Below are 12862 nucleotides of genomic sequence, written 5' to 3'. Positions count from 1 at the left end.
AAATCTTAATATACATTATGCTCTCCATTATTGGCATTGTTTTATTTTCTCTACTTTTTTTATTTTTTTGTAGATATGCTCCACAGTAATAGCTTATTCAGCTATTCTTCTTTTTAAGATGGGCACTTTAGCATTCTTGTTCCTTCCATCTTGCAATCTGATTTTAGTTGTAAGGAGGCTGTGAAGACACACTATGCTGCCGGAGTTTAGACTCCTAACATTTATTACTGACTGTGGATGGATATACCTATTTTTGACAATGTAATTTATTGTAGATTCATCACCTCTCGGTTTCTGAATCCCTACCAACTTGGATTAACGGAGGATACTGATTACCAAAAGTAAAACTGTGGAATTCATCAAATATTTTGCTTTGTGAGTATGAGAGCATCATAGAAATACTCCTTATTCCTTTAATGGGCACTTCCACAAAGACATCATGTGTCATAGAAAGCCTTACCACTTACAGTTTCAAAATATACAATCCAGAATCAGGCATCAAATGCATCCCTTTGTTCTATTTGCATTTCCTGTTTAAATGATCGCAAAATTGTAGAGAATGTAGATGAAGATGAAAAAGAAGATATGATACTGCGTGAAGAGTCTGACAGAGCACTGAAAGACAAAAGCTGAAACAAGGCCCCGGGAGTAGACAACATTCCATTACAACTTATGACAGCCTTGGGAGAGCCAGGTCTAACAAAACTCTACTATCTGGTGAGCAAGATGTATGAGAAAGACAAAATACCCTCAGACTTCAAGAATAATATAGTAACTCCAATCCCAAAGAATGCAAGTGTTGACAGACGTGAAAATTACTGAACTATCAGTTTAATAAGCCATGGCTGCAAAATACTAACATGAATTCTTTACAGACGAATGGAAAAAAATGCTAGATGCTGACCTCGGGGAAGATCAGTTTGGATTCCATAGAAATGTTGGAACACATGAGGCAATACTGACCCTACGACTTATCTTAGAAAATAGATTAAGGAAAGACAAACCTATGTTTCTAGCATTTGTAGACTTACAGAAAGTTTTTGACAATGTTGGGTGGAATACTTTCAAATTCTGAAGGTGGCAGGGGTAAAATACAGGGAGCGAACGGCTATTTACAATTTGTACAGAAACCAGATGGCAGTTATAAGAGTCGAGGGCATGAAAGGGAAGCAGTGGTTGGGAAGAGAGTAAGACAGGGTTGTAGCCTCTCCCTGATGTTATTCAATCTGTATATTGAGCAAGCAGTAAAGGAAACAAAAGAAAAAATTTGGAGTAGGTATTAAAATCCATGGAGAAGAAATAAAAGCTTTGAGGTTTGCCGATGACATTGTAATTCTGTCAGAGACAGCAAAGGACCTGGAAGAGCAGCTGAACAGAATGGATAGTGTCTTGAAAGGAGGATATAAGATGAACATCAACAAAAGCAAAACGAGAATAATGGAATGTAGTCAAATTAAGTCAGGTGAAGCTGAGGGAATTAGATTAGGAAATGAGACACTTAAAGTAGTAAAGGAGTTCTGCTATTTGGGGAGCAAAATAACTGATGATGGTCAAAGTAGAGAGGATACAAAATGTAGACTGGCAATGGCAAGGAAAGCGTTTCTGAAGAAGAGAAATTTGTTAACATCAAGTATAGATTAAGTGTCAGGAAATGATTTCTGAAAGTATTTGAATGGAGTGTAGCCATGTATGGCAGTGAAACGTGGACGCGATAAATAGTTTAGACAAGAAGAGAATAGAAGTTTTCGAAATGTGGTGCTACAGAAGAATGCTGAAGATTAGATTGGTAGATAACATAACTTATGACAAGGTTGGTAGATAACATAACTAATGAGGAGGTATTGAATAGAGTTGGAGAGAAGAGAAATTTGTGGCACAACTTGACTAGAAGAAGGAATTGGTTGGTAGGGCATATTCTAAGGCATCAAGGGATCACCAATTTAGTATTGGAGGGCAGTGTGGGGGGAGGGGGGGGAGGGTAAAAATCATAGAGGGAGACCAAGAGATGAATACACTAAACAGATTCAGAAGGATGTAGGTTGCAGTAGGTACTGGGAGATGATGAAGCATGCACAGCATAGAGTAGCATGGAGAGCTGCATCAAACCAGTCTCTGGACTGAAGACCATAACAGCAACAGCTAATGGCTATTGATCTCAGTAATTGCCAGTTATCATGTGCTAATGTGCTACAGCAAACTGTAAATATCATACTAAAATTGAGTCATTTTGTTTTGAATGAAAGCCAAAAACTGCATTAAAATTATGCCTTTTCTCTTCAAATGTATGCTCTTATGCAAAATCAAATGGATGAAAACATGCTTTGTTGTGCTCTCGCTGCAATAACTAGAAACCAGTAATGAGTGCTGAATTCATGGCCTGCCATGCTACGACGAACTTAGAGAAGGGATACAGCTGTCTGTTTCAGACTGTGCATGCTCTCATGTGACACTGTCCCTGCCAACACTGAGGGTGCTTGTTTGCTTGTTGCTCAGCACCAGGTCAGTGGTTTAATATTAAAGTATGTGTAATGTACTGTGTGAGTGTTAAGCATGAGGGGGTTTTGAGGAGCAGTTGATATAATGATACCATACCTGAGAGATCAAGCATACTGACTGGCAATTCATCAGCTAGGGTTTGATTCCTTCTGCTACCGCTATTTCATATTTATGGTTATTACCCTGGTAAGTTGAAAGGCTATAGGCTGTCACATTGCAGCACACTGGTAAATTTTGCTTGAGCTGTACTGGTTGTTCTCAATCACCACATGTGAAAAATTATAGTGGTATACTATGTATGTTCTGTCATATAGTACATCATGTGGTACTGATGTAGATGCAAAAACTACTCAAACTACATGTCATAAATCTACAAAATACATGTGAAACAAAAAAAGTGTAACATTATAACAAAACCAGTCAATGGAGTTTTCAAATCAATGCAAAATACACCTGGGTTATAAAGAATTTATTACCTAATACCTCTCACAAAGGTAGTTTGCTTATTATATATATAAATATGTACAAAATAATTTCTGAAGTTTGTATGGAAAATAGCCACAGTAACAGCTAAAAAAATATGCTGAGACTATATACCAGTATGTTGGCTTGTCTTTCTTGTTATAAAAGCAGATGAAAGCAATGAATCATATGTTCAGTTTCATTTTAATGAGTCTAGAGCTAGTGTTTTACGGCACTTTCCATTTAGTAATTTAATACATGAGTTCATTCATACATACATCTGAGATAACTTAAAAGACATCACAAGGACATTAATTAATATCAGCTCTCAGTGCATAACTATGAACTGTACAATTGCACATATTAATTGCAAACTATAAAATATAAAGTAGTAACAAGGATGTTAATTTCAAAATATTCTGAGAAGGTGCTTGTATGTTCAGAAACCGTATACAAAGAAAGGAAAGCTGGCAGTTGCATTGCCTCTGGTATGCAAGTCATCTCCTTTCTGCCAAAAATTCTTGCAGTTATAAAACAATCATTACTGCAACTCATTCTACTTCACTGCCCATGATCCAAGTGTTACTTCTGTAACAGTCTTTTTTTTATGAATCCATACAATGTTCCATGAATTGGTGATAATAATTACATGTACAAATGAAATCAGTTACCCTGATTTGTACACAAAAATGGCAAATAATTTCAGGCACTAAGTAATTCCTCATATAACTGCATTAGTTACTACAAAATTAATATTGCTTTTTAACTTCCAAGTTTCAAAGTCACATTTCCACTGTCCATAACCATCACACCTAATGCAACTGTGGCTTTCATTAAGTCCCTCCTGCCTGTTTAGTCACTTTCAAAGGTATTTGCTGAATTCATTTTCATCTGTATTGTCATCAGGTTCAGTAAAATGGAGCAATTCAAGAACATCAGTGTGATTCATAGCTGTAGCCAAATCTGTTGGGGTGTGGCCAAGAAGATCTTTTGCATCCTTATGTACATTATTTACTAGCAAGAAGGATACACAATCAACATGACCATGAAGTGCAGCCTGAAAACCGAAACAATTCATTACTCACATTACATTTACAGAATTAAACAGTTGATTATGAACTCATTAACAAATTCAGGAGGTGCTGTACATTACACAGATGCAGATGCTTGGCAAATTCAAAGTGTATCATGATTAACACTGACACGGATTAAAATATACAATGGTAGAAACAAAAACATTCCAGTACACATAAGTCTTCAAACAAGCCATTTACAAAATAATTGTGAATTTGGGATTACAATCTGCCACAGACTTTGATATGAAATATTGCCCCAGTTAATACAAATGCATTTGAAATGTAAATTTTTCAAGGTAATTTTTGTTAATTTAGTTCCACAGCTGTGATAAATCTTAGAAATTACATATTTAACTCTTAAAACAGCTATATAGTTTATTTTTAATTAAAAATAAACTATAAAGAAGCTTCATGTGTTACAATATGTCATGCCTAAGTTAACTTTTCCATTAAGTTATCATCTGATTGATCTCAAATGTCACCCAGGGCCTATTGTTGAAGAATGTCATTTATGCTTGATTTGACATGGGCACATTTTACTGCTAATGCAAGACATCTAACATAACAATATAGTCCATGAGGGATAGGTTGATCAGGGCCTGCACCTGGGCCTCAAAGATCACCTGACATTAATCCTCTGTCTTTCTCTATATGGGGTCATATCAGAAGATACACACAAGGAACTGAAACAGTGAATAGTACATCTTGTTGAGATTTGCAACATGATCAAATGTAAAAGCAACATGTGGAACACCTCCTTTAATAGGTATTAGTAAATTAAAACACATAATGTGCTGATATAGTACTGAATTTCTTGTTAACAATAATAACAATAATACGTTATTTGTATTCAGTAGTAGTAGTAGTGGTATCTGGATACACACCTGATACGGATGAAGAGAAGGCTATTCTTATGGCCCAGTCTCCATACCTCTTGCAGCTGCTGATTTCCATAAGGGCATGGTGTTGTGAAGGTCTGGGTAGAAGGGCCAGGATCACATATAGATATTCTTTATATGGGTGGAGGGGTGCCAAGGCCCCATCACAAATGCAGAGGTAATGGGAGAGGGTAGGAGTAGTTGCCTCCCTCACAGAAAAGGAGAAGATGAGATGGCCACTAGAGCCCACTGATGAGGAGGAAGAGCAGATATTTATCCTCATTGATCTTACATTCCCTTCTAGTGACATAGCAGGTTGGTGATGAGAGGGAATGATCCTCACAGTAACTGGTGCAGTAAGGCAGTTGTACCCAGGCAGCAGCCACATGTCATAGTCGTCCACAGTATCCACAGATAGTTTCATATGTATGACTCGGTGGCATGTGGCCAAATTTCATATACTTGAAGCATCTTAAGGCAAATGGTGCATAAGATTTTACATTATACCAGTAAAGTATAGCCTTAAATACATCCAGAAGTAAGTGAACCTCAGAACCCAAGGTAAATGTAACAGTGTCTTCTTTGTCACCTGTAGGCCCTCGTTGAACCCAGCAGATAAAATAGACACCACTACATTCTAAATTAGTACAAAATTCAACATCTATCTGAAGTAGAAGATCTCTGTGGCAAACTGATGATATTTTGGTCCCTGTGTGGAGTAATTGTGACAGGGATGTCAACAAGTTTGTCTGAGATTAATAATCCCTGGACAAGACTGGAGGATGCTGATTCACTACGTATGCATCCATTCTACATTTTGTTTATAGAGGTAACTCCACCTAATTGTCTTCGATTTCCTCCATATAAAATAATGTCTTTAAAGAAGTCCTGGTATACACTAGCAAACTGAGGCACATATTTCTCTCCCTGTATGACATGTCAATTTTCATCTCAATTCACATCTAATGAGGGAAACATACTGGTATTATATCATCCTGCATTAAAGGGAGTCGACTGCTTTGATGAGATTGCTGGAGCCATAGGGCCACCAGCGTGGTTCCACTTAGTAGTCTTAATTGCAGCTGTTCCACCATGGTGTCACTCCAGCTGGAGGCTCTCATGGGAGCCACCCCACTTAAGAAATGGTCCACTGGCACAGAAGTTGTTGCTCTGAGTTCCAATGTCCCAAACAAGACACACATCCTCCTCAGCCTTGATGGGGAGGAAAAAGCATAGACACTAGCAGTACATCCCCTCTAAAGTCAGGAGGATACTACTGGATGGGTTCTTGATGACCTTCCACATGGACTGGCTAGCATATTGTGTATTGGTGACCTTCATCGCATGACCTTTACTACTAAAAAAATTTTGAAAATAAAGTGGAATTCAAACTTGGTACCTGATAGCATTTGTGAATAAGCCAAAATGAATGCACGCTTTGACAAATAAGTAAAACTGACTAACCAAAATCAGGCACTGGAGCTATAGTCAAGTCGACATTGAATAGGGCACTTGTAAAGATTAAGTCAGAGTGAAAAAAGTAGTCAAATAATAGGATAATGACACAGAAATTCAAAGAATTGTGGCGATGGCTTGGGCCTCACGCAAACTTGGAAAAAGAGTTGTGAGATCCTTGGGGTTGACGTAACAGAGTAGTGAAATACAAAGTAAATGAACTTATAGGTTACACGACTTTGGAAGCAGAATCAAATTAGTCTATTTTGTCTTCCTGAACATCTCGTAGTCACAGGAACGAAAATAGTTATTGTAGATTACAATTTTTGCACGTAACAGCATGTGGAAATGTCCATTAGCATTTTTAAATCTCCATATTTTTCACAAGTTACTGGAAAATGCCAAAACAATAATGAGTTATTGCCAAACAAGAGAAAATCAGCTGTTTTCATTGTACATGGTGTGTAAGTAGTCTTTACACAATGGGACTGTCTTTAATTCAATACATTATAAATGTATGTGATCTTAAGAGTACTGAATAGCGTAACTTTAAACTGTAGGAAAATCTTATTTACTTTATTTGATTTAAAATAACAGTGATTATTTAACTATTACAAGGACATGTCTCAGAATAGCATGTGCTTTGCTCATTTATTCATTCCTCACACTTGGATGCTCTTGTCTCAACATTATTTCCTCATGTCTCGAGAACCCATTATAAGAAGAAGAATTATTTTATACTTGTATTTTCTCCTCTGTTACTTATGTACTTACCAGATGTAAGGCAGTACGGTCACTTAAATCTGGCTGTTCGAGATCTGCTCCTGCTAAATGATATGACTTAAGCCGGTTTATATTGCCTCTTGCTGCTGCACTGTGAAATTTAAGATATGATTGTGAGTTTTCACTCTTTAGGAGGTTTGTTCTATTGTATATTCAAATTTGCTTAGTCACCTGCAGAGGTGTTCTCCAATAGTTCTTGGGTTGCCATGTAAATGAGCACCAGCTTGTCTCAGTAATTTTATTATTTCATGCTGATCATTGTTTACTGCATCTATCAGAGGTGTTCTGTCATACCTGCAAGGCGAGGGATGTACAGTTAGTGTCTAAAATTCCATAGAAATTACCTCAAATAGAAAAGTATAAAATTAAATTATAACTATATCCAGCAATTACATGTTGTTAATAGCTCACTGTAAAATAGTGAGTTGGTAAATTTATCTCTTAACTGAAAACTGAGCCAAATAGAAAGTAACATACAGCAAAAGCCCCCATACAACATATAATTCAGAGTGGGGAGGGGGCTAGACCTAGCGGTATGGAGTATTTTTAATGTTTTAGAAGATTAATGGCGACTTTTAGGTAAACATAAAAAAAATTCATTCTGACCCTGTTAAAAACCAGCAGAATACTGACTTTTAAATCATTTTATTGAAAGAAAAACAAGTAACTACACTATATTCTTTTTCTTTTCTTAAAAGCAAGGATGGGGGTGCAGTTATTGGTGCCCTTGACACACAGCAATTTATATGACACATAATGGCTTTGATAATCAATGGCTGTTTTCCCACCAGACATAAAATGTGACCAGCAAAAACATGAATTTGCTGTCTAATGGGGATTCCAGGTACAAAAAAGTGTTGGATGTCAGATAGTTAGGTAGTTTGTTTCATGTTCTGTGGATCATTTGCATAATAAATTGTATTGCGTGGAACAAGTCATATTACATTTACCTCACGAATTATTTTCTAAATATGGCTACATGCTTAACAAGTTCTTTTGTTCATCATCATCATTATTGTTGTTAAACATACAGATGAGTTATCAATTCCAAACCACCACCTTTTACGCATTACAATAATAGAAATTCTTGTATGGAACAGGAGTTGTCAGGGAGAAACTTTTTCAGTTTGTTTTAACATTTTACTTTGCTGTCTGTTAGACATTTTATACCTACATCTACATAAATACTCTGAAAACTACCATATGGTACATGGCAGAGGGTATCACTGGGTAAGTGATCAAAAATTTTAGTTTCTGGATTATGTACCCCTTTTGTGCTAAAGACAACATTAAAGTAGGGTAGCAAATGTTATTTTTTCTTCTGCAATTGTAATTATGTACATCATTGATACTTTTGAACTGCAGTGTATTATTTACAATAATTTTCATGAGGGAATAAGTACACTGTGAAACAGTAGTCAGAATCCTCTGCTCCTTAAATAGATGTCTACAAGATGATGTGGGTGCGCACCAAATATTATTCTTACAGTGTGTTTTTGAGAAATGAAAACTTTCTTTCTTAATGATGAGTTACCCCACAGTATTATACCATATGACATTATTGCATGAAAATATGCAAAATATCAACTTAATGATTTGCAATGACTCAAAGCACAAATGTGGCTGAACTAAGTTGTTTTAGGAGTTCCAAAATGTCCATTTTCCAGTTTAAATTACCATAAATATGGACATTTAAGAATTTTGAAGTTTCCAATCTATTTATTATTTCTTCACCATGTGTTGCACTTATCACTGGTGTTGTACTTCCAGATGTGCAGAACTGAGACTGCTCACAGAAACAAGTCAATGATACTTTCAAGGATATTGTTGTCCTTGTTTTATGATGCTGTGTGTTTTCTTGGATTGTTCAAAATACAAGTTTCATCTGCAAAATGAACTAATTCGGTCTGTTATATATTTGGTGAGAGATCATTTACATATATGAGGAACATTAGTGGACCTAAGACTGAGCATTGAGAACCCCATACATGATTTCTCCTCCGTCTGGAGAATCTCCCCTGCTAACACTGATCGAGTTACTAACTATAACTTCCTGCCTCCTTCTCGCTATGTATGACACTATCCATTGGTTTGGTATACCATCCATCCCATAAAACTTCAGTTTTTCTAGGAGAATATCGTGATTCACGCAGTCAAATGCCTCAGATAAGTCGCAGAAAATACCAACCAGCACTATTTTGTTATTCAACACTTTTAGAATTTGGCTGTTGAGCATGTAAATGGCATTCTCACCAGACAAAATCATTAGAAATGTAAACTGAGATTTGCTGAGCATATCATTGTGGCTCAGGGGAGACATTATTGTAAAATACATTACATTCTCAAAAATTTTGCGAAATGATGTCAGTAGTGAAACAGCTCAGTAGTTATAGACATCTCTTCTATCACCTTTTTTAAAGGGGGGAGGGGGGGGCTAACAATGGCATATTTCACACATTTTCTCTGCAAAAATTCTTTGTGTTTGTGGTGCATTACATATTTCAGATAGTACACGACTTGTTTAAATAATATCTCATAGCCTGTGACACAAATCACATTTTTTCAAGAGTCTTGATCCATAAAGTAATACAGGTCAACATCTGTGAAGTTTGGACAAACAGAAGTGATGTCTTGACAGACTGAATCTCTGAGCACTCTATGAGCAACATCTCAGACAGTAAGAGTGCTCCACATAAGGTGACGACATGGGTGCAGATCCAATAGTGGCACACATGTTCGGATACCTGGAAGTCTGAGCAGAGACGTGTTCACCTTGAGAAGGAATCCTGTGTGTTAGTTATTCTAAAAATGTAAAATTCCAAATAGATTTATTATCTGAGTAATCTGACATGTGTACAGGCGCCGACTCCATGGGGCCCAAGCCCCCTCAAAAATTCTTCTGGACGGACGGAGCACCACAATAATTTCAGAAAATTATTAGTTATATCATGCTTTGTAAAATTCTTTATTTTCCTTGTTTGATAATAGTTACCTTTTAAAATACATTCAGCAATGAGTTCAAACAAAGAATTATTACTGTAGTAAGCAGGTTAACTGAAAATGAGTGATGTGAATCATGATAGTGTTATGGTGCTGCAGGAACACTTAGAATTTGTCCAAGTGCACTAATCTTTGGGTAAAGTCTGGTGCCAGTGGACTAGTGCTGTGGCCACAGCAACATCAAAAGGACTGGAGCAGAAGCACCTGGAACCTTCTGCCTCGCATTGCCTTGATGCTTCAAGATATTATGACACTGTGGCTATATAAAGCCCACCTGCTGTTGTAGTCATTCAGTGTGGATAGTTTTGTTCAGTGCATGCTGCACATGTGTTTTCTGTTGCGACTTTAGTGTCTAGTCGAATATTTTATATGACTATATTTTATTCGTTTACTTTAGTCTCTTAGCGTATTGTGAATTAAGTTTGCAGTGGATAAATTTGTTACCAAAAGGGTGCGCTTGGGAGTTGATGATACTGCAGGACAACCTTCAACAATTATTGTGTTGTCAACTGCCTCGTCATCTTCATGCAAGAACCATTCACAGCCGAAACCTGGACAGTACAGTAAGGGAGGATCATTTCAGAAGTCTTGGTTGATCAAATATACATGGCTAGAATATGAAGCATCTACTGAAAAAGTTTTCTCCAAAAAAAGAAGATACAATTTTCTAAAAAAAGGGGGGTGGGGGTACAATTTTCTCCAAATATAACAAGATACAATTTTCTCCAAAAAAAAAAAAAAAAGAAGATACAATGATCTCCAAAAAAAAAATTACAATGCTCTCCCAAAAAAAAAAAGAAGATACAATGTTCTCCAAAAAAAAAAAAAGATGCATTTACTTCTGTAGAGTTTCCTAACTGGAAAAAGGCTTTAGAAAAATTCTGTCTTCATGAACATACATTTACGCATAAAGAAGATGTTCTGAAACTAAATTCTATCACTAACCGAAGTGTGGCCTCCCAACTGAATGAACAGTTCGATAGTAATATGAAGAAAGGCCACTTAGCTCTTGAGACAATTTTTAGTACAGTGCAGTTTCTATGCTGACAAGGACCAGCAATTAGAGGGCATGAATATGCAAACTCAATTTTTTTTTCAATTTTTAGAACTCCAGAAGAATGACATACCTGAGTTTAAAAATTGGTTAAGGCATTCAGGGTATAAGTGGACATCCCACGATATTCAAAATGAGATCATTGATCTACTAGGAAAGTCCGTGTTGAGAAAGGTATTGGTTTCAATCAAGAAGACTGAACACTTTTCTATTACAGATGATGAAACAAGTGATTCTTTGATTCACAAACACATGTCATTTTGTATTTGTATTGTTGATGATTCCTTAATCACCAATGAAGGCTTTATTGGCTTATTCTTGACCCCCAACACATAATCGCAAACACTGTTTAGTATTTTAAAAGACATTTTTGCTCATCTTGATATGTCAATGGAGAACTTAAGAGGACAGTGCCATGATGATGCCTCGAATATGAGCGGCAAGTTCAAAGGACTAAAAAAGTTAGTTTTGAATATACAACCAAAAGCACATTATGCGCACTGCACTGCTCACAGTTTAGACTTGGCAGTTGTAGACAGTCTCCACCATCTTATGTCTATGAGAGGTATTATGGCTTTACCCAAGGACTTAAATAAACACCGTAAGGGAATCCAACAAAAGGATGGGGCTTTTCAGAAGCATATGCTGTGAAAGCGCCAATGACCAAGCTGGTCTACGACCCCTTTGCCCGACTCAATGGACTATGCGAGCTTTCTGCAGATTACAAATGTGCAGGATACCTTGGGTCAATGTTACAATTTAAGACTTATTTCTTTTTATGTCTTTAATTGCCATGCAATGAACCCAGTAGAGGATGTCAATGAAAAAATTCATTGCCCTCATCTAAGTGTTGCTGATCTGGAAAAAATTTATGAGGGCTTGATTTGTATATTGAATGGAAGGTGTGATAGTTTTGAACACTTTTGGCAATTGTGTTTGAAAGAAAAACCTTCACAAGTTGATGATCCTTCGCTTCCTCGGAATTGAAGTATGCCAAAGAAGTATGAAAACAATGAAGCCAGCTCACCGCACACTTTCAAAACCCCAAAGGAATACTACAGCATTATTTACATTGAAGTTTGTGAAACGGTGCCATCTTGCATTACTGAGCAGTTTGCTTCAACTGGACTCACACAGGTCATTGCAGTTGACCAAGAGTGCTTGCTTTTAGTAAACAGAGGTTAAAGAAATCTGGAAAAATCAAATGAGTTTTTTGAAAAAAATGACCTAGGCATTGAGAGACACTGCTTACACTTGAATATGTTAGCCGATATCACTCATAAACAACAACTGGTCTTAAAAACCATGCATGATGTAAGAAAGTACATTACACAAGAGCCTGCAGTTGGAGAAATGTTAGGTGAAGTGCATTAAGCTTCTCCAAGTAGTTCCAATCATGACAGCAATAGCAGAATGGATATTTAGTGCCCTTAGATGTCTAAGTCATCTCTCTGATCAACAATGGGACAGAAACAACTGAACAACTTGGCTGTTCTTCATGCCCACTGAGATGTTTTGGATGAATTGGTTATCATCTACATTTGCACCTTTCTAAAGACACTCTAGCCCTAATAATGGTGTTTAGAGCAATATTAAAAATCTTTGTAAAGTAGAGAATTAAATACATACATAAAGTTAAATTTTCAGTTTTGAAATAT

General features: G+C 36.6%; 1 protein-coding gene across 1 annotated transcript in view; it reads right to left on the bottom strand.

Moving 5' to 3' along the window:
* Positions 1–3143: 3143 nt before the first annotated feature.
* LOC126266748 (L-asparaginase-like) overlaps positions 3144–12862 on the bottom strand; it is a 358132-nt gene continuing 348413 nt past the window's right edge. The window contains exons 11-13 of the mRNA XM_049971252.1: positions 7322–7444; positions 7142–7241; positions 3144–4015 (exon numbers count right to left, since the gene is read on the bottom strand). Of these exons, the coding sequence (XP_049827209.1) occupies positions 3821–4015; positions 7142–7241; positions 7322–7444 (418 nt within the window). The 3' untranslated portion in view covers positions 3144–3820. The remainder of the gene's footprint in view (positions 4016–7141; positions 7242–7321; positions 7445–12862) is intronic.

Source organism: Schistocerca gregaria, chromosome 4 (genome assembly GCF_023897955.1).
Source record: "Schistocerca gregaria isolate iqSchGreg1 chromosome 4, iqSchGreg1.2, whole genome shotgun sequence".
In the NCBI taxonomy this organism is placed as follows: domain Eukaryota; kingdom Metazoa; phylum Arthropoda; class Insecta; order Orthoptera; family Acrididae; genus Schistocerca; species Schistocerca gregaria.
The sequence above is the reverse complement of the archived record's forward strand: the minus strand, read 5'-3'. Positions and strand labels throughout refer to the sequence as shown.